Raw genomic sequence first — 22,547 nt, 5'->3', positions numbered from 1 at the left:
TTCCAATGAGTCAGCTCTTCGCATCAGGTGGCCAAAGTATTGGAGCTTCAGCTTCAGTACTTCCAATGAAAATTCAGGGTCGATTTCCTTTAGGATTGGCTGGCGTGTGCGCTAATATACAATATTTGTTTTTCTCTTTCTGACTTACATCACTCTGTACAACAGGCTTTGGGTCACTACAGCCGGACTCAAATTCCTTTCTGTTTATGGCATCGGCATGTTTCTAGCGGCTTGGGGCTGGCTGATTTCCCAGTGAGCTCGCAGTAGGGCTGGAAGAAGGAAAGGAAGGTGAGCCTGTGCGGCAGCGAAGGAGGAGCGGACAGGCAGAGAGCGAGGGAGGAGCCGGCGAAGGCCCAGCCCGGGCCGGGCGGTCCCCACGTGGCCCCGACTTCCGCGCCCGCGCCGGCGAGCGGGGGCGGCCTGGGGACCATGGCGGGCCTGGCCGCGGGCCGGGCCATTCCCGTGTGGCTGGCGGAGGACGACTTGGGCTGCATCATCTGTCACGATCTGCTGGCCTGGCCCGCCACGCTGCCCTGCGGCCACACCTTCTGCCGCGACTGCCTGGTGGACCTGTGGAACGCGAGCCGCGGCCGGTTCTGCCCCACCTGCCGCGAGGGCGCCCCCGGGCCGCCGCAGCTGCGGAAGAACACGGTGCTGGAGGACCTGGCCGACAAGTACAGGCGGGCGGCGCGAGAGCTGGAGGCCGCGAGCCCGCACCCCGGCCCGGAGCCGGGCGCGGCACCTCGCCCAGCGCCCGGGGCCGCGCGCCCCACGGCGCAGCTGCGGGTAGGGCGGCGGGACCCGCGGCTGCCCCCTGCCCTCCGCTCACCCCGGTACCCTCAGGGCGCTTCCTCTCTTCCGGATTGTTTCTACTTTCTCTTTAGTTTTCTCAGGCTGTACACAGAGCCCGTTCTTTGGAAAGTTCAGAGAAATATGAAGAAGCAGGAGAAAAGCATCCAGATCTGCTTAAGTGCTATCTACCCTGGACTGTTTCCACTTATTTCCAGTCTTTCTGCAGCCTATCTCTCTGACAATTTTTAATTGTGCTAAAATATGTTTACATTATATAACATAAACTTTGCCATTTAACCATTTTTAAATGTACAGTTCAGTGGCATTATGTTTACATTGCTATGCAGTGATCAACACTAGCTAGTTCCGAAACTTTTTCATCACCACAAACAGTAATTCTGTACCCATGAAGCAATGACTTCTCCCTTCCCTCCAGCCCGTGCTACCTTCTCATCTACTTTCTGTCTCTATGACTTGGCCTGCTCTATATATTTCATACAAGTGGAATCAGGTAGTATTTGCCGCTTTGTTTCTAGCCTTGGCTTCTTTGAGTTGCTATACCATTTTCAAGATTCATTTGTGTTGTAGCATATATCTGAAATTCATTCCTTTTTTTTTTTAACTATTCATTCGTTTGTTTATTTTCGGTTGCATTGGATCTTCATTGCTATTCTCAGGCTTTCTAGTTGTGAGTGGGGGCTACTGTCTATATGTGGTGTGAAGGCTTCTCATTGCGGTGGCTTTCTTGTTGCTGAGCACTGGCTCTAGGGCATGCAGGCTTCAGTAGTTGCGGCTCTCAGGCCCAGAAGTTGTTGGGCAGGAGCTTAGTTGCTTTGAGGTAGGGGGAATCTTCCCAGACCAGGGATCGAACCCCTGTCCCCTAAATTGGCCGGCGGATTCATATCCACTGGGTCACCAGGGAAGTCCGAACTTCATTCCCTTTTTTGTGGCTGAATAATAATTCCCTTATTTGATTATATCACTTTTTTTTAAAATCCATTCAAACATTGATGGACATTTGGATTGTTTCCACCTTTTGGTTATCATAAGTAACATTGCCGTGAACATTGGTGTACAGATATCCGAGTTCCTATTTTCAGTTCTTTCAGGTAGGAGCAGAATTGTTGGCTCACATGACAATTCTGTGTTTAGCTAACTGAGGAACAGCCAAACTGCATTCCACATAACAACAATGTTTTGCATTCCTATTAACAAAGTAGAAGGGTTCCAATTTTCCTCAACTTTTGCTCCAGGGACTTAGGTTTATTTGCTCCTAGTCTGTTAGCCACCAGGATTTAGGATATTGTCAGTTTACACCATGATCTTTTGCCCCAGACACCTGCAAGTTTGACTCCTCTTGCGGCATTTCTGACTAATGCCCACCACCTCTCTGGGCTGAGCTCCAAGTTAGGTGAAACAAAGATGAGTGAGCACCCTGTGTCATTCCTTCAGACAGCCCCGAGCCTGGTTAGAACAGACATATGCAATGGTTTGTGAATAAGATCTCTTTTGTGCCTTTGGGAACCAGGACCAGAGTTTCATGCTGGAAATTTTCAGTACTGCCACTGAGCCAGGAAGGGGATGAGGTGAGTGCAGGTCAGAATGTCACGAAGCTTCCTACTGCCAGGTTGTGTTTTTTGGGTCAGTGATTGCCAGAGTTCTGCCTCAAAAAGTTGGTTCTGACAGTTCCTGCTTGTTTTGTGATCCTTCTCTGTGTGATGTGTTGGGGCAGGCTAGGGAGTGATGGAGGGTCAGAAAGCTTGGAGCTATGTACTCCTCTTTTTTTTTTCCCCCACAAATAATTAGTAGACTTAACTTTTTAGAGCAGTTCTAGATTTGTAGAAAATTGAGCAGATGTTGCAGAAAGTTCCCTTATTCCCCTCAAAGTTTTCCTTATTATTACTCTCTTGCATTAGTTTGGTTCCTTTGTTACAATTTTTGAACCAGTATTTTAAATTTTTCTTTATTTTTTGGCTGCACTGGGTCTTCCTTGCTGCCCATGGGCTTTCTCTAGTTGTGTTGAGTGGGGGCTACGCTCTAGTTTCGGTGCGTGGGCTTCTCGTTGTAGTGGCTTCTCTTGCTGTGGAGCAGGGGCTCTGGGGCTCGGGGGCTCGGGGGCTCGGGGGCTCGGGGGCTGTGGTGCACAGGCTTGCTTGCCCCGTGGCATGTGGAATCTTCCCGGACCAGGGGTCAATCCCCTGCATTGGCAGGCGGATTCTTAACCACTGCACCACCAGGGGAGTCCTGTGAACCAATATTGATAAATTGTCATTTACTAAAATCCATAGTTGCAGTTCGCTCCCTGTTTGTACCATTCTATGGATTTTGACAAATGCACGAAGTCAGGTATCTGCAGTTGCACTGCCTTGAAAACCCCCTAAACCCCACCTTTGTGTATCCCCTCACCCCCCGCCAACCCCTGGCAACGACTGATTTTTTGCTATCTCTTTGGCTTTTCCAGAATGTCATACCATTGGAATCATGCTGTATCCAGCTTTCTCAGACTAGTTTCTTTCACTAAACGTAATTAACGTTTGTGGCTTGACTGCTCATTTCTTTTTATTGCCAAATAATATTCCATTGCATACATGTCCCACAGTTTGTCTATTCACCTTTTAATGGACACATTAGTTGCTTCCTTTTTTTTCCCCTTATAATTAAAGCTGTTTTCTTCATTTTGGTAATAAATACAGCATTGGAAGTTCCCTGGTGGTCTAGTGGTTAGGATTCAGCGCTTTCACTGCCATGGCCCGGATTCTATCCCTGGTCAGGGAACTGAGACCCTATAAGCCAAGCGGTGTGGCCACAGATGAATAAATACAGCATTATCCCTCAGGTCCTTAAAACTATTTGTTAGTATAGTGACTGAATATACTTTGCATTGGCTTTCAGATTACAATTGTCTATGGATGGTAGGATATTGGATGATTTAAAATGTTTCTTCTTTCAATTCTGTGCATTTTCTAAATTCATCACAATAAGTGTGCAGTTTTATGGATAGAAAAAGCACCAACAGTTATTTATAAAAGTTTTTAATTTGCTCAGGTGTCTAGATAAGGGCTCCTCCGCTCCAGAATTCCAGCTGCCAGAATGTTTAGGAGTGAGACCTGGACATACAAGAGCAAACAATGTTACCAGTGGTCAGCCACCTTCCTCTGCAAATTAGTCTGCATATGGCTTCTAAAACATGCTATTTTGAGGGACATCAGTGCTTCTTAGAGATGAAAAGTTAGTTCCGGTTTTTGAGGTTCCAGAATAATTTAAAAAGTGAAAGCTGTCCCCCCAAAGTTATTAAAAACTCTGATTTATTTAGAGTAGAATGATGAAAATCTTGTATTTCCGTGGTTCTATGTAGGACCCCTTTGGGAGGTAATTCAGATTTCTCCAGTGAGTTCTGGGCCCCGCTGGCCTCTGATGACGGTCACCAGGTCTTGAGGTTGTTGCCAGAATATGTTGGTGGCCAAACTTCCTCCCACTCTCAGCCAGGCAGCTGCCCAGATGAAGCTCTGGAAGCAGAGTTGTTTAGCATTCTCATCTGAATGTTTCTTTAAACGTGAAGGACACCAGTAAACAAAAAGAGCTTGCATCTGTACAGCAATCTAGAATCTCCACGATGCTTTCATAGCAGATGCTTTTCACTGTTAAAGGGAACTCGGGTGGTTGCTTTAATTTTTGAAAGGAGTGGTGAAGACACAGGATGAGTCAGGTGAGCGTGGAGCTGAAGCCTGAGCCAAATGCCTTCCACTCAGCTTACCAGCTGCCACCTGCACCAAATCTCCAGGCTCCCACCCGGCTTCCCCGCTGACTTCCCCAGTTCAAAATGACCCCGGTCTTCCCTTCATGCCTCACTCCCAGCCCCCACTCCCCTGGCCCCATCCCATGGATGAACTCTGCTTCCCTGTTAGGGCCACCGGACGATCAGTAGGGGGGCGGGAATGCGGGAAGTCCGAGGACTTTACCTCCTTTTCCTCTGGACATTTTTGTCACTTCCTTGCCCGCTTCCTTTATCCCCTGTTTATGGCTCCCTCTGTCTAGAGCTGGTTCCTGGGTCCAGCTTTGTGTTCTGCTTTGCTCTTTTAAGGTGGAGGCACCGAACAGCATCACAGAAGTTGACCGGGAGCTGGCAAAGCTGGTGGAACGGCTTATAGATACTGTCAGAAACCTTCAGAGTCCGAGACACCTCCCAGAATCTGGACCAGATAAAGAAGTGAGCATTCTGGCTATGGTAGGCTCATCTGCGAGAAGAAAGGATGTGCCAGGGGGTGGAGCTAGGGACAACTCCCTGGAACCGCTGGGAAGCAAGATGAATATGTGTGCCCTTGAAGGATGTGCTATATCCCAGTCTTTCACCTTGCTCTTCACAATTGGTAGACAATTGGGACTTTGGAATGTTTGAGGTGAGGTATGAAGGCTTCAAGTAGGCTTGCATTCATCCTTATCACTCCACGTAACCAGCTTACTCTCCAAAGATCACCAGTGACCTCTATGCAAATCCTGCAGAACTTCTAGCTTTTATTCTCACTGGCCTTTCAGCCACCTATGACATAGTTGAACACAACATCATTTTTTTTTGTAATTTTTAAAAAGTTCTGTATGATTTTTAAAAGTTACACTTCAAAAATAAAAAATAAATAAAAGTTACACTTCATTTACAGTTGTTAGAAAATATCAGCTATGTTCCCAGTGTTGTACAACACATCGTTGTAGCCTGTCTCACACCCAGTAGTTTTTACCGCTCACTCCTGTGCCCCCATGTTGCCTCTCTCACCTCTCTCCCCGCTAATTTGTTTTTTTTTAATATTTATATATATTTAGTATATATGTATACCTTTACAAAGCACTGTGTAATAACTAATATATTTAAAGGAAAATGTTTTTTTGAAACCTGTTCTGCCACGACCAGAGATAAAAGATCTTTTTCTTCCCCCTTTTTTCTTTTTTAAAAAATTTTATTATTGGAGTACAATTGCTTTACAGTGTTGTGTTAGTTTCTGCTGTACCACACAGTGAGTCAGCTACACGAATACATATATTCCCCCCTCTCTCCTGAGCCTCCCTCTCATCCCACTCCCATCCCACCCCTCTAGGTCATTAGAGAGCACCGAGCTGAGCTCCCTGTGCAAATTCCACTAGCTATTGCTCACCACAGATTTGTTTTCTATATATGAGTGAGTCTGCTTCTTTTCACAACTTCATTCTTGAAGCTTTCTTTCCCCTTAGCTCTGAGATACGAGTCTTCCAGTTTTTTCCCATGTCTCTCTGGCTGCTCCTTTTCTGTCTGTTTCGCAGGTTTACTCTCCTCTGCTAAGCAGTGAAATGCTGGGATTCCTCAGGGCTGAGTTTAGGTCACTGTCTCTTTCCCTCAGATGGCCCTGTCCACACCTGTGGCTTTCATTACCCACCCCGTGCACAAACGTAGCTTCAGCCTGGACCCTCCTCTGATCTAGTGTCTTCCTTCTCATCTTTTCCTGTTGGCATCTCAGAGGCACATCACACTTAATCCGTCCTGAGCTGTCTCTCCTCTGGGTACCCCATCTGAGCAGCTGACCCTGTAACCATTCCAAGTGTCCAAGTCAGAAACCTGAGGATCATGTTGCCCTCCTCCATCATCTGGCTAAACATCTCTTGAACCTATTTACTTAACCCTATGACCATCTCTGATCTGGATTTCTACCAAAGCCTCCTAAATCACTCCGTTCTGTCCCCACTATAGTGTCACACTTCTCATCACGGGACCCATACCATGGAATGTTCTTCTTTTCCCCTGTCACGTAGGTCATGCCTGCTCATCCTTCAGCCCTCAACTAGATTATCACTTCCTTGAAGAAGCCTTCACTGATTTCCTTGAACAAGTCAAGTCCCCTTACTAGAGGCTCTCATGTATGTGATTCCATGTACCTTTCATTTGCAGCAGTCGTCACACTTGTGACTTGCTAGTGATGGATACCATAAGTTATTAGTGTCCTTCATTCCTCTTGCTGGCACTGGACTCTAAGCTCTAGGAGGGCAGAGACCTTGATGACGTTTGTTCTTTTGTTCGCTTTTGTTTTCCCAGGCCCGGCACAGTGCTGGGGACATAGTAAGTGCTCAGTAAATGCCCAGAGTATTAGAATGAGTGGATGATGGATCCTCAGGGATGCGGCGTGGTGGGGTGGAGAGTCTGAGAGTCTGCCAGTTCTGATGTGGTTACTCACTAGTGTTATGACCTTGGGCCAGTCATTGCATCTTTCTGAGTCTCAGGCTCCTATCTGTAAAACAACAACAAATGATCTGTGGCCTGCTCCTCATTGGTTTAATGGGGAGAGTGTTTTTTAAATATCTTGTTTGAAAATGTGCTTAAGCAATGTGAAAATGTGGGACAATCAAATTAACTGTGGCAATTTAGTTAACTAACCCTAACCCTGGAAATGGTGACCAACTCCAGTATTCTTTCCTAGAAAATTCCATGGATAGAGGAGGCTGATGGGTTACAGTCCATGGGGTCGGACACGACTGAGCACAAACACACACACACACAGCCCTAACCTTCTTTTGCAAGATGGGGGTAATAAACCTATCTTGGAATGTTGTTATGCAGTTAGAGGTGAGCAATGGAAAATACGCAAGAGGTGGTACCTACTCCTCTTATGACTGATGAAAAAAATGGGAAATGGATTTTCCTAAGTTGGGAAGGAAAGTCAAGTGCTGGAGGTAGGAAGGTGGTGAGCAGATGAGAGGCTGTGCTGGGGAAAAACAGGGCCTGAAGGTGAAGAAAATCAGAGAGTGTGTGTTGGAGGCCCCAGAGACTGGATGCAGGCAACATGACTGTCTTGGCCCAGGGGAAGAGCTATTACGATAAGATGATAGCAGTCGGGGGAAGGCTATTTCAGCCTCTGTGGCTTATCTTAGTGGCTACCTGTATTATTTATTTTGTAAAGCCCCTATAAGATGGGCCTAAAATTTTAAAACGTTTTTGGGGTATGAGCTAAGAATTCTGTATCTGTTGTACAGAATACTAGAAAATACATAGCAGTTTAAGAACCACAACCCATCCATAACCCCATCGCCCAGAAATTGCTATTCTCTAATATTATTGCCGTAATAATGTATTCCAGATTGTTTTCAAACGTATTTTGAGGGCCTAATTATATTTTGAAAAACCTGTTGGGAGGTAAGTAGAAAACTATGATGGTTGGCAGGACTGGGATATATTTGATGCCTTCCTTAGGTTTTCTTCCTTCCTTCCCTCTCCCTTCCCCCTCCTTTTCCCTCCCTTTTCTTTCATTCTGTTCTTATTCATTAATAGAATTTGTTGGAAGGGGTGGACCTTTCCTTGGCTTCTCCCAAACTGAGTTCCAGCTCACCTGAGCGAAAAATGAAAGAGATTCTCCATGACCTAGAAGAGATCCAAGAAAAATTACGAGAAAACTTCACGCAGAAAGGGACCCTTGAAGAACAAATCCAGGGTGAGTTGGTGTTCTCTGGTAGAGGAGGTTTGATTATGGAAGCTGGGCCCGTGTCCCGTGGCTTCTTTTTGAGGGAACAGGATCTCTGAGCCCAGCTGCGTGTTCCCTGGGATGTGAATGAGGAAGGAGTGGGCTGAGCTATTTTTGTGGCTGGATGTGTTTTTGGACCTGACTGGAGGTGTGATGTAACACAGCCTCTTAATAGACAGAAACTCATTTTCTAAGACTTACAAATCCAGAACCTAGACCTGATTTTGCTAGGTCACTGCACACTTGTGTTATTCTACTTGAGATTCAGACATAGGCGGCTTTTTAATTTTTCACTAGTAAATCTCTTATTAATGAAGAATGCAACTTTGTATACAGTTCTTGATAAATTCTATTCAACTATAATCTCTGGTGGGTGTGTTAACATGTTAAGTAGTAACAGTGTAGATTATAACAGAACTTTGCTGGTGGCGCAGTGGGTAAGAATCCACCTGCCAGTGCAGGGGAGACTGGTTCAATCCCAGGTCGGGGAACTAAGATCCCACATGCTGAAAAGCAACTAAGCCTGTGCAATTCAACTACTTAGCTTCTGCTTTAGAGCCTGAGAACCATAACAAGCGATGCCCGCACGCCCTGGAACCCATGCTGTGCAACAGGAGAAGTCACCACGATGAGAAGCCTTGGGACCGCAGTGAGGGAGTAGCCCCCATTCACTGCAACTTCCGAAATAAAATAGTTTTTAAAAAAATTTAACTTAGAAAACTGAAGTATGTCTTAGCGAGTACAATTTTTATTATCTTGGCAGTTTTTGGTTTTTTTTTAAAGCTCATTCCGCTGTAGGGGAAAAAAGAGTCTTTTTTTTTATTATTATTTTGGGTTCAAGGCACATGGAGTCTTAGTTTCCCTGACCTGGGATAGAACTTGCAATCCCTGCACTGGAAACTCAGAGTTTTAACCATGGGACTGCCAGTTGTCGTTGTGGACCTCCAGGGAAGTCCCTGTTTCAGGTGTTTTGATTTTGATTGTTTGGGCCAGTCCAGGGCAGCTTTAAAACATAGGATCTGAATATTTCCTGAAACATCATTCCCTGAAGTTCTCACAAGATTGTTTTTAAGACAATAGATTAGCTGTTGTTCAAGTCAGCATGTTAACAGCTGCTAAGCAATGTGGCTGCCTCCTCACAATGATTTCCTTTGACCCTATGTAAATAGACCATGAACTGCCATGGAAATCACGCAGCCTAAACAGCACAGTGTTTCTCGAGGCATGGCCCAGGACTCTCTATAACACTAGAGAGAATGCAGATAATCTCCAGTTTGTTAGCCTATATTGTTGCTGTTTTTTTTCTTATGTGTTTTTTTCTGATTTTGATATCAATATTATGCTCACTTCATAGTATTAATTAAAAATCTTCTCACCCTTAAAAAATGAAAATTCAGAATCCATTCCCCATTGCCAAACTATTGAGCTAGCATCTCTGGGACTAAGTACCAAGGATTTGTATTTTTACCAACTTTGCAGGAAATTTTAATGCACACTACAATTTTGATAACCATTTTGGGCTTACCCAGTATGGGTGATTATTTGTAATACAAATTTAATTATTGAGGAGTGCGGTTGCCCCTTGAACCCGTGAAGATTAGGGGCACCAAACACCATAAAGCCGAAAATCTGAATGTAACTTTCCACTGCCCCAAAACTTAACTACCAGTAGCCTACTATTGACTGGAAGCCATACTACAGCATGAACAGTTGATTAACACATACTTCGTATGTTTTGTGTACTATGCACTATATTCTTACAGTAAAGTCGGTTAGAATAAAAGAAAATGTTATTAAGAAAAGCATAAAGAAGAGAAAATACATTTACAGGACTGTACTGTGTCTGTCTACACCATAAGTTTACATCATCCGACTCTGAGGTTCAGTTTATGCTGCTGTCACTTCAGGATACAAACGGGGAAGATTTCACCTTCATAGTCCATATCCTAGTATTTCCCTTACTTTCCCTTCTGCCACTTACTATGGTCATTGTAAGCACACAGTAGCTTTAAGGTAATAATAAAATTCAGTACAGTTTGGGGTTAGCTCATGCTCAGTCACTCAGTCATGTCTGGCTCTTTGCAACCCCATGGATTGTACCCTGCCAGGTTCCTCTGTCCATGGGATTGACCTGGCAAGAATACTGAAAGGGGTTGCCATTTCCTCCTCTAGGTGATCTTCCTAATCCAGGGATTGAAGCCTCATCTCCTGAGGCTCCTGCATTGGCAGGTGGATTCTTTACCACTGAGCCACCTGACAAGCCTTGGGATTAGCAGGTATAACTATTATATACAGGATGGATAAACAACAAGGCCCTGCTGTATAGTGCAGGGAATTATATTCAGTAGCCAGTGATGAATCATAATGGAAAGAATATGAAGAATATATATATGCATACATGAACCACTTTGTTGTATAGTAGAAATTAACACAACACTCAATCAACTATACTTCAATAAAATGAAAACAAAACTTCACTATATTGAGAGGAAATAGGTATCAGCAGTTGTGATGAGTCTCACATCAATTCATGTTTCCCAGTTTAATAACGGTTTAAAGCATTGACCTGAGGTCATGGAGATTCTGGGGGTGAGGGTGCTGTGATCTCCTGGAACCATATTAGTTAATTTATTTGATAAATACGCATGAAATACTTCTTATGTACCTGTCACTGGGCATATGCTTAGAATGCAAAGATGAATAAAATCGCTGCCAGCAACAAGCTTAGGACTCAGTGGGGGAAAAAAGTCCACAGTAAGAACATGGGACCCGATACGCCTAAGCTGGATGTACTGCCTGATCAAATGCTGACAATGAGAAAGACAAGCTGTGTCTGTTGATCATGATGTTTGGATATCTTCTATGTGCATTTTTTTTTTTTGATGGGACTGTTTCCCTCTCCTAATATTTTTGATTCCATAGTTGAACTCCCAGAAGTTCCATCTTCTTCCTCATGCCCACTGCCTGACCAGAGCCGCTTTGCACCCAAGAAGGCTTCCTCGTTTGCTCGATGTAAGTATATGATCTGCCTACAACTTGGGTTTGACTTGGTGGAGCAAGGAGCTGTAAGAGCATGTTGTGTCCATCTCTCTGCTGTGAGACCCTTGGCTAGTTCCTCTACACTTGGCCCCTTCCCATGGGGAGCTGATGACAAAGGCAAAAGGGGTTGAAGACTCCCAAATTCCAGGCTGAGCCAGACCTGTGAGCTTTCAGAACCCTGGCAACCTTTGGGCATCCATGCCAGAGCCACCACTTACAGCCAACTGCCAATACCCCAACCTGGGCTAAACTACCATCACTGCCCCAGTCTGGAATAATCCTTGAGGGCACGGATCCAGGAGCCAACTGCTCCACTCACTAGCTGTCTGATCTTGGAGAAGTCATGTGACCTCTCAGAGCCTCAGTTCCCTCATCTGTAAGATGCAGATAGTAGTAGTTACTTCCTTGTGGGACTGTCATCAGGGTAAGTGAAGAAACCTGTGTAAATATGAGTTTCAGTAGGAATGCCGAGCATTAGCAACTATTTACTACTCCCTTAGTGGAAAACAGTATGGAATAAGACATGAGCCTTAATCAGGAAGCTTAGTGACCAGAGAGATGTAAATAGCCATGGTCATCCATCACTCTACTACAGGTAGAAAATACTAAGTATCACTAGCAATCAGGTAAAGCATTAGGGGAAAAACAAGAGGTGACTGTTGTGGGGTGGGCTTCACAGACAGCTTCCTGAAAGAAGGCTAATGGGTAAGTAGAAATGAAGGTGGGAGAGGGGAGTATTGTCACTAGAACAGCATCAGGGGTATGCATAACAAGGTTCCACTGTAAGTTGACTTTCCAACCGTAATGCTAGTAGAAGAAAAACTGTATTGCATTCAAAGATACACAGCTGCTTTTCGCTATTTGAGGACCTCGTAGCATGAACCATCAGAGCTGACTGGTCGTGTTCTGGTTTTTTCCCCCAGGGGCCATCAGTCCAACCTTTGAGCTTGGGAGCCTCTCCTGTAATCTAAAGGTGTCCATGGATCGCCGGACAGTGACTGTGTCCGACTTCCCAATGCTGTATCCCTGGAGTCCTGAGAGGTTTGCCTCCAGCCAGGCCTTATGTTCCCAGGCCCTCTCTTCTGGGCAGCATTACTGGGAAGTGGACACTCAGCGTTGTAGCCACTGGGCAGTCGGGGTGGCTTCGCGGGGGATGAAGCGTGACCAGATCCTGGGAAGGACCATGGACTCCTGGTGTGTAGAGTGGAAAGGGACCAGCGAGCTCTCTGCGTGGTGTATGGTCAAGGAAACTGTCCTTGGCTCAGACAGACCTAGTGTGGTGGGCATCTGGCTGGACCTTGAGGAGGGAAAACTTGCCTTCTATTCCAAGGCAGATCAGGCGAAGCCTCTGTTTGAGTGCTGGGTCTCTGTCTCTTTCCCTCTACACCCTGCCTTCTGGCTGTATGGCTTATACCCTGGAAATTCTCTGACTATAAGGCAAGTCAATGTGTAAACATTCCCTGGGTGTTAAAACACATCAATTTCCTGGTTTCTCTGACTTTTAGCAGGGTGGCAACTTAAGAATCCCACTTCCAGCACTTCCCTGGTGGTTCAGACGGTTAGGAATCACACCTGCCAATGCAGGGGACACGGGTTCAATCCCTGGTTCTGAAAAATCCCGCATGCCACAGAGCAACTAAGCCAGTGCGCCACATCTACTGAGCCTGGAGCCGTGGAGCCCATGCTTGGCAACAAGAGAAGCCACCACAGGGAGAAGCCCACACACCCCAAGGAAGAGTAACTCCCGCTCACCGCAACTAGAGAAAGCCTGCACACAGCAACCAAGACGCTGCCCGGCCAAAAATAATTTTTAAAAATAAAGAAATTGCAAACAAAAAAGGAATGAACTTTCAAAGTTGAGGGATGCAATGTAACTGTTCTTGGCTAATTTGCGAAAGGACAGGCTCTTGAGTAGGAGATAACATCTAAGCCCTTGGAATATCCTGCCTGATAAGATTGTCTTTATCTGAGGCCCTTGGGCCACACAGTATCAGCTTGATCTGTGGAGGAGCTGGAAACTAAGATCAGCCATATGAGCAGTGATTCTGCCTACAAAATAAAGCGACTCAGTCGTGTCTGACTCTTTGCGACCCCATGGACTGTAGCCTGTCAGGCTCCTCCATCCATGGGATTTTCCAGGCAAGAATGCTGGAGTGGGTTGCCATTTCCTTCTCCAGGGAATCTTCCCTACCTAGGGATTGAACCCAGATCTCCCTCATCGCAGGCAGACTCTTGATCGTCTGAGCCACCGGGGACTCTGCCTGCCGTGGGCCGATCAAGGCCTTGGACACCGAGTCTGGGATGTGCTTCCCTCGTTGGCAGTATTCCATGTGCATTGTCGCGCATCATGCTGGGAGAATTAAGCAATGGCCCTGTAACTCCACTGAGAGGAGGGTGGGGTCTCCCAACCCCTCTCTTATGTGCCTTTTTCTGTTCCTGGTTTTAACCTGTGTCCTTTCGTTGTAATAAACTGTAATCACAAGCATAGCAGCTTTGCTGAATCCTGTGAGTCCTTCTAGTGCATCACTGACAGTGATATTGATTTAGGGGACCTCCTCCCCACCCGCAAGGGGCATGCTACCAAGCACACACTCAGTGGCTTCAAACAACACACATCTATAACCTCAAAGCTTCTGTGGGCCAGGGTCAGGGTACGGCTTAGCCGAGGCTTCTGTTCTGGAGTCTTGAAAGTTGCAGTCAGAGTGTGAACTGGGGCCGGTGACCTGGAGGCTCCCCTGGGGAAAGACTTGCTTCCAAGATCATGTGGTTGTCAGCAGCATTCAGTACCTTGTGGGCTGTCAGACTGAGGACTCCAGTTTCTTACCCAGTGGGCCTCTGCAACATAGCTGCTTACTTCATCAAAGCCAACGAGGGAGATCAAGTCTCCCAAAAGATGGACATTCACTCTTTTAAAAACTTTATCTTTAATTTTTTAAAAAATTGTTCATTTTTAACAACAAAATTCTATAAAGCAATTATCCTTCAATTAAAAAATAAATTCTTAAAAACGATGAAAAAAAAAAGTTGTTCATTTTTAATGGAAGAGTAACTGCTTTGGTTCGGTTTCTGCCATACCTTCAAGAGGGAGGGGCATCTCTATCAGTTCAGTCAGTTCAGTCGCTCAGTCATGACCGACTCTTTGCGACCCCATGAATCACAGCACGCCAGGCCTCCCTGTCCATCACCAACTCCCGGAGTTCACCCAAACTCATGTCCATCAAGTCGGTGATGCCATCCAGCCATCTCATTCTCTATCGTCCCCTTCTCCTCACGCCCCCAATCCTTGCCAGCATCAGAGTCTTTTCCAGTGAGTCAACTCGTCACATGAGGTGGCCAAAGTATTGCAGTTTCAGCTTTAGCATCAGTCCTTCCAATGAACACCCAGGATCGATCTCCTTCATAATGGACTGGTTGGATCTCCTTGCGGTCCAAGGGACTCTCGAGAGTCTTCTCCAGCACCACAGTTCAAAAGCATCAATTCTTCGGCGCTCAGCTTTCTTCACAGTCCAACTCTCACATCCATACGTGACCACTGGAAAAACCATAGCCTTGACTAGACGGACCTTTGTTGGCAAAGTAATGTCTCTGCTCTTCAATATACTATCTAGGTCAGTCATAACTTTCCTTCCAAGGAGCAAGCGTCTTTTAATTTCATGGCTGCAATCTCTATACCTGTGGCTAATTCTTGTTGATGTGTGGTAAAAACGTTTTTTAATTTATTTAGTTTTGGCTGCGCTGGGTCTTCATTGCCGCGTGTGGTCTTCTCTAGTTGCGGTCCACAGGCTGCTCATGCAGTGGCTTCTCTGATTGTGGAGCACGGGCTCTCCAGCACAGGCTCAGTAGTTGTGGTTCATGGGCTGAGTTGCCTCATGAATTGTGGGATCTTCCCGGCCAGGGATCGAACCAGTGTCCGAGTTGGCAGGTGAATTCTTAACCTTAGGACCACCAGGTCAGTCCCGACATTAAATCTTATGACTCACTGGAAAAGACTCTGATGCTGGGAAAGGTTGGGGGCGGGAGGAGAAGGGGACGACAGAGAATGAGATGGCTGGATGGCATCACCGACTCTATGGATATGAGTTTGAGTGAACTCCGGGAGTTGGTGATGGACAGGGAGGCCTGGCGTGCTGTGATTCATGGGATTGCAGAGAGTCAGACACGACTGAGTGACTGAACTGAACTGAATGTAACCACATGGACATATAACCAACACATCCCTTCTCCTTTGCCTTATTCTGTTGATTAGAAGCAAGTCACGGGCCCTGCCCACATTTAGGGGTGAGGATTCAGAAGAACACGAATACCAGGAAGTGGGGGCAGTCCTTACAGTCTGGCCAGCACATGGTATCATCTCATACTTGATTTCCCCCATTTTTTTAGAATCATTTTATCCCATAACAGAATGGATAGAGAAAACTACACAAAACACATGTGCAGCATAAGGAATAATCATTATTATTATTATTAAGCAGCCTTTACACTTCAGGTCAAGACATAAAACCCTGCTACTGACCCTAGAGGCTCTTTCCCCATTCCAGGTACAAAACCCTCTCTCCACCTGAAAGGCATCTTGACTTTTACAGTAATCACTTGCTTGCACTTCTTTAGAGTTTTAGCACCCAAACATGCATCTTTAGCATAAACTCAAAAGAAAAACAAAAACAAAAACCCTGATATATCTTAACAGCTTTGTTGAGATATAATTTATGTACTATAAAATTCACCATTTAAAGTGTACAAATCAATGTGTTTTAGTATATTTAGAGTTGTGAAACCATTACCATAATCTAATTTTAGAACATTTTCATCACTCCCCATCTAGAGAACCCTCATACCTATTAATGGTCGCTATGTCTTTGAAGTCACCTGATCTACAGCCTTCCCCTCCCTTCCTTCGCCTTACAATCCATCTGTAGGCCCCCAGGTTGCATAAGCACCTGCTGGAGAGGTGGAATCCAGCTCTGTTGGACTGGGTTGAACAGAAAGTCTTGCCACACAAACCAGCCAGGCGACCTTTGACAGTGCATTTCGCCTCTTCGTCTTTCCCCTGTAAAATGGAACTCATTATTATTGGCCCTTCCTTCTGTTCCTCAAAGGTTGCAAAAGAATTAAAGTTACAGGTGAAGACGTTGGAAGAATGCCAGGGTAGTTATAAACACGGCAACAATGACAGAACTATATTTTCTTTCTCTTTTTTTGGTCACACCATGCGGGACCTTAGTTCTCTGACCTGGGACTGAACCTGTGCCCCCTGCATTGGAAGTGCAGAGTCTTAGCCATTGGACTGCTAGGGAAGTCTCAGAACTGTACTTTCACATCACCTATGTTGGTCTCGGGCTTCTCTGGTAGCTCAACTGGTAAAGAATCTGCCTGATGCAGGAGAGCCCAGTTTGATTCCTGGGTCAGGAAGATCCCCTGGAGAAGGGACAGGCTACCCACTCCAGTATTCTTGGGCTTCGCTGGTGGCTCAGATGGTAAAGAATTCTCCTGCAATGTGGGAGACCTTGGTTCAGTCCCTGGGTTGGGAAGATACCCTGGAGGAAGGCATGCCAACCCACTCCAGTATTCTTGGAGAATCTCCATGGACAGAGGAGTCTGGCAGGCTACAGTCCATGGGGTCGCAAAGAGTCGGACACGACTGAGCGACTAAGCACTGCAGAGCACCTTGGTCTCCAGCATCTTTAGATTCACACCTCATTTCCTCACATGTTCTTGGAAACAGGAGCACCAGAATTCTTCCCCCATGATCTACTCATTTGCTCTCTGAGCCTCATAAACTACCCTGTGTCATGAGTATTATCACTTTTTGATAACACTTGAGAGAGGGGAGTGGGGGCCTGGATCAACTTAGGGGTTTGGGCAGGATCAGTCAGCTGAGCATGGCAGATCTGAGAGCCGGGCCAGTGTTCCCACTCTCCAAGTCTCAAAGCTTAACATCCTTTGATAAGATCCTGGCTGAGACCCAGACCTGGCTGTCCACTTTGATAAGATACAGCACTGAAGCCACGAGATGCCCTTTCTTCCCTGGTCGTTGGTGTCAGGTCTCAGTGTAGTGGCCTTGAGCTCCTAAGCAGGGCCAGGGCCTCTCTCTTTGTGCCAGATGACCATTAAAAGCCTCTCTGTTCTCACTTCCTGCTTTGTGGAGCCTTTATCGGCTCACCCAGAGTCACCTTGATGTTTGCCTTTCATTTTTTAAAAACAGTATTTTATTTTACTTTATTATTTTTATTTGGCCGTGCTGGGTCTTAGTTGTGGTGTGTGGGATGTTCTACTTGCAGCATGAGGGACCCAGTTCCCTGACTAGGAACCCAGGCCCCTGTGTTGGGAGCATGGAGTCCAAGCCACTGGACCACCAGGGAAGTCCCTGATGTTTGCCTTTTAAAACTTAGAATCTAAAGGCCAGGATTTTAGCCTATTGAAGTCGTTTGGTTAAATACCATCCTCTCAGGTGGTATGGACAATGGGGCCTTTGTTAGAGTGGGGTTTAATTCTTTGGTCACATGACTTCCCTAAACTGCAGCCAGAGCACAAGAATTATAAAGGTGGAAATGAAGGTTATCATTTTTTGATTCTTTGCTTTTCTTTCAAGCTTTCTTTCTTTTTAAATATTTATTTGGCTGTGTGAGTTCTTAGTTGCAGCATGAGAGATCCAGTTCCTCGTGTGTGTGTTCAGTAGATTCGGTCTTGTCTGACTCTTTGCAACCCCATGGACTGTAGCACACCAGGTTCCTCTATCCATGGGATTCTCCGGCAAGAATGCTGGAGTGGATTGCCATGCCCTCCTCCAGGGGATCAAACCCATGTTTCCTGAGGCTGCTGCATTGCAGGCAGATTCTTTACCATTGAGCTATCAGGGAAGCTCCCAGTTTCCTGACCAGGGATCAAACCCAGGACCCTCTGCATTGGGAGCTCCGAATCCTGGTCACTGGATCACCAGGGAAGTCCCTTGCCTCGAGTTTTCTGTCAGCATATCCTTTCCCATGCAGTGTGAAAAATATCAACAGCACCATTTTCTCAAACAAAACTGAAAATCCTACCCAGAAGAAGAACTGGAGTTGAAATGCCAGTGGATGAAGGACCTCTCACTCGGGTCTGCACCATGTGGGGGAGCCTCCCCCCAAGGACCAAGCCGGAAAGACTTCCCGTCAGGGGCTCTGAAGGCAGCCGCTCACCCCATCTGGAGATGTTTCTCTCAAACATCTAAGTGGTTGTTGACATGGTGGCTCAGACAGTAAAGGATCTGCCTGGAATGAAGGAGACCTGGGTTCGATCCCTGGGTTGGGAAGATCCTCTGGAGGAGGGCATGGCAACCCATTCCAGTATTCCTGCCTGGAGAATCCCCATGGGCAGAGGAGACTGGAGGACTGCAGTCTAGGGGGTCACAAAGAGTCAGACAAGACTGACGACTGAGCGACAAAGCAGAGCACAGCAGAATTTCCGGTTCCTGGAAGAACCATTTACTAAGGAGGAAGGCACCACCTTCTTAAGGCTCACGACAGCTCCTAATACAGTTATATCTATCTGTCTCTTGTTTTTCCTCCCTCGGGTACTTTTCTTTTTTTCTGGAAAAGTTTAATTCTTAAAAAAAATTTATTTATTTTTGACTGTGCTGGGTCTTTATTGCTGCATGGGCTTTTCTCTAGTTGCCACAAGCAGGGGTGGGGAAGACTCTCTAGCTGTGGTGTGCGGCTGCTCATTGCAATCCCTTCTCTTGTTGCTGAGCACAGGCTGTAGAGCATGCGGGCTTCAGTAGTTGTGGCACGTGGGTTCAGGAGTTGAGGCTCCCGGGCTCTAGAGCACAGGTTCAGTATTTGTGGCTGTTAGGTAGGTAGAATAGGGAAAAGGAGTCCAAAATGGCGGTGGCCAAAAGACAAGGAAGGGAAAAGCCCGCAAAAATAGAACAAAGGAAGGTCCGAGGACCGGAGTGAGGACCTCAGGTAAAACAAACAACACTCCTGGCTGGCCCAATTTACATAGGGCAGGCCCAGGGGGGAAAAAAGCATATAAAAAGAGGAGCCAAAGCTAGCTCTCTCTCTCTCCCTCACAATGGGTCGCTCTTCTGTTCACGTCTTTGGATCGAAGTGCCCTCACGCCTTGAAGATGGATTTTCCTGCTATCTTCTAAATAAAATAGAGCTGTAACACTGAGCTGTAACACTGATTTGTCTAAGAGCTATAACACGGTCCATTCAAGACCTGAGAGCTATAACACGGTCTGTCCAAGACCCGAGAGCTGTGACACGCCGAGGGGGCTTTAATGTCCGTCACTCCAAATCTTTGCTGTGACGAGACAAAGAACCGGGGAACATACACTCGCCTGACAGTGGCTCAGGGACTTAGCTGCCCTGGGGCATGTGGGATCTTTTCGTATCAGGGATCAAACCTGTGTCTCCAGCATTGGCAGGTGGATTCTTTACCACTAAACCACTGTGGAAGCCCCAGGAAAGTTTAATTTGAAGACTTTATTTCCAACAGGTTATAGAGACAAATCACAAACTGAAACAATGCTGCTCTTTGGGAGACCTCTCAGGCTCCTCTGCTCTGCTGGAGGGAGAAGTCCCTTCCTCGGGGGCACCTGGGGATTTTGACAGGAAAGAGAGAATCTTCCCTGGTGTCTGCTCAGCTCCATCACCCCTACTTTGCTGACCCGTTAGCCCCAAATTCATCCTTATTCATAATTGCTCAAAACCCTAAACACTGATTCCTTCCAGACGACTGAAGTTTTCTTCCTTAATTATAAATACTTAGGTTATGCTGAAGATTTGTGAATTTTTTCTTCCTAACCAGCCATAGGCTTTTTAAGGACAAGGTTTCTTAAGGTTCAGCCTTTCAAATGCCATGATTTTTGTTACATCTTCAAATCTCCTGTACCATTTTTACTTAATATCTTTCCTAAACCAATTCATTTTTCCCTCTTCAGGTACATGGGTTTCAAAAGGAAGCTTTAAAGAGTTGATATAAACGGAAAGCAGAATCATATGTTTGAAACAGAGATAAGCGTAAATGTATGTTTCAAGGAAAACAAAATGCTATAACTAGCTTGGAACCTTTGTCTCAAGTTTCTGAACTGAAGTGTTCTCTCTCTTTCTCTCTGGCTCAAGAGGAGATTATCAGGTATTACAGATTTACTGAGATTTTCATCTTGACTTAATCAGGATGGAAAGATAATAGAGAAAAGAAAGGTTTCTGCCCACAAGACTTACAGTTTCTGCTGTCCCTGCACCCCTTATTCACCTCTTATTCTACCAGGTGATTCTGAGATTGGCCTGGTGCATATAATATGGAAGACTGTGCTTAGTGAAAATTTTCACCTTTAACCACGGGGGCAGAAAACTTATGGCTTTGGTCAGTGACATCTCCAGGACTCAATGTCTGGGCGTTGCCACGGGAGATTTTCCTGGTACAATTAGTACCTTCCCTACAATTAGTCACCAAGTTCTGACCTTAGCTTTTGCCTTCTCAAGGCATCTCAACTCTCTGCCCCCCAACTCTTCCCTCTGCATCTGCGCTCTGGTTCAGACTCTCATCCCTTCTCTCCGAGATTATTTTAATTCGAGTTGCTACATCTCTAGTCAGGAGCCCTCTCCCCATCTATTCTCATTCTAATGTGAACTTTCTGAAATGCAAGTTAGATCATATCACTCCCCTGCTTAAAACTCCTGGGTGCTTCTTCAGTTCAGTTCAGTCGCTCAGTCGTGTCTGACTCTTTGCGACCCCATGAATCACAGCACGCCAGACCTCCCTGTCCATCACCAGCTCTCGGAGTTCACTCACACTCATGTCCATCGAGTCGGTGATGCCATCCAGCCATCTCATTCTCTGTCATCCCCTTCTCCTCCTGCCCCCAATCCCTCCCACCATCAGAGTCTTTTCCAATGAGTCAACTCTTCACATGAGGTGGCCAAAGTATTGGAGTTTCAGCTTTAGCATCAGTCCTTCCAATGAACACCCAGGACAGATCTCCTTTAGAATGGACTGGTTGGATCTCCTTGCAGTCCAAGGGACTCTCAAGAGTCTTCTCCAGCATCACAGTTCAAAAGCAACAATTCTTCGGTGATCAGTTTCTTCACAAAAGGGTCCTAAAATAGAAAGTTCTGCTTCCTGTCTCTGCTCTCACCTACCTGTAGCCCCCATTTCCTGTTATCTCGCCAGATACAACCTCCTGCCCAGCTTCCTCCTCTGTGTCACATCATATACTTTTGCAATTGCAGTTTTCTTGGCCTGGAGTCTCTCTCTCATCCCCTTGGCCAGAGTTGAAAACTGTTTACCCAGAGTGGATCTGGTTTCAACCAAAGGGACTGGAGTCTCTCACTGTCACTGTGTCTAACATGGTGATGTGTGCGTGTATACCGAATTTAGCTCAGATCAAAACTGACGCACTAATTATAGACAAAGGTACAGGAAGGCCACTCAGGTTAAAATCATGGTCATTTTCCTAGGAGTTTTATGCGGATATTTGCAGTTTTTCTGGGTTATCGCATTATGTTGCCTTGGAGGCTGTCTGTGAACACAGCCAGGCAGGGGGAGTGGATTACTAGAAGTGGGACAGTCACACAAGTAGTGCTGGTTTTGGCTAGGGGTGGGATGGGGAGAGAGGAGGTAGAAAGAGACTTAGATTAGGAGATGCTACCTGTCATGAAAAGTTTTCAAAAAGGCAGTTTGGGCTGATGGGAAAATGATTTGGAGGAGAGATGATGAGAAAGAAGAGAAAGATGAATGCCCAGACTTCTCATCCACAACTTGCCCACCACATTACTGCTTCCTTAGAACCTAGTATAGAGCAGTGCACATGGTGGAAGCAATAAACATTTGTTAAATCATTTTATAAACATGATATCCTACATTTTGTGCATGCTAAGTTGCGTCTGACTTTTTAAGAATCTATGGACCATAGCCTGCCAGACTCCTCTGTTCATAGGATTCTCCAGGCAAGAATGATGGAGTGGATTATCATTTCTTTCTTCAGGGGATCTTCCCGACCTAGGGATCCAACTTGCGTCTCTTAATGTCTTCTGCGGGGCTTCCCTGGTGGCTCAGAGGTTAAAGCGTCTGCCTCCAATGCGGGAGACCCGGGTTCGATCCCTGGGTCGGGAAGATCCCCTGGAGAAGGAAATGGTAACCCACTCCAGTATTCTTGCCTGGAGAATCCCATGGACGGAGAAGCCTGGTAGGCTACAGTCCATGGGGTCGCAAAGAGTCGGACACGACTGAGTGACTGAACAGAACAGAACAGAATGTCTTC

The 22,547-nt window shown here is 46.0% G+C and overlaps 1 protein-coding gene across 2 annotated transcripts; it reads left to right on the top strand.

Annotated features, from left to right (window-relative positions):
• Positions 1-364: 364 nt before the first annotated feature.
• RNF135 (ring finger protein 135) lies at positions 365-13,793 on the top strand. Of its 2 annotated transcripts, none has more exons than XM_055401376.2 (5): positions 365-786; positions 4,874-4,999; positions 8,078-8,237; positions 11,190-11,279; positions 12,230-13,793. In XM_055401376.2, exons 1-5 carry the CDS (start codon positions 430-432, stop codon positions 12,757-12,759), a joined length of 1,263 nt encoding a protein of 420 aa, XP_055257351.2. In that variant the 5' UTR covers positions 365-429; the 3' UTR covers positions 12,760-13,793. The 2 variants fall into 2 exon arrangements, with proteins under 2 accessions (XP_055257351.2, XP_055257348.2); XM_055401373.2 differs by having other exon boundaries at positions 366-786; positions 4,874-5,017.
• The last annotated feature ends 8,754 nt before the right edge of the window (positions 13,794-22,547 follow it).

This window comes from Moschus berezovskii, chromosome 20, assembly GCF_049115385.1.
Source record: "Moschus berezovskii isolate FMDL1 chromosome 20, NW_MosBer_1.0, whole genome shotgun sequence".
Taxonomy (NCBI): Eukaryota; Metazoa; Chordata; class Mammalia; order Artiodactyla; family Moschidae; genus Moschus; species Moschus berezovskii.
The sequence above is the reverse complement of the archived record's forward strand: the minus strand, read 5'-3'. Positions and strand labels throughout refer to the sequence as shown.

Excerpts from the sequence above, each read along its gene's own strand:
- RNF135 (XM_055401373.2), top strand. The coding sequence starts at position 430 with ATGGCGGGCCTGGCCGCGGGCCGGGCCATTCCCGTGTGGCTGGCGGAG. Across the intron at positions 8,238-11,189 it reads CCTTGAAGAACAAATCCAGG|TTGAACTCCCAGAAGTTCCA; the intron begins GTGAGTTGGTGT and ends TTGATTCCATAG. Across the intron at positions 11,280-12,229 it reads GGCTTCCTCGTTTGCTCGAT|GGGCCATCAGTCCAACCTTT; the intron begins GTAAGTATATGA and ends TTTTTCCCCCAG.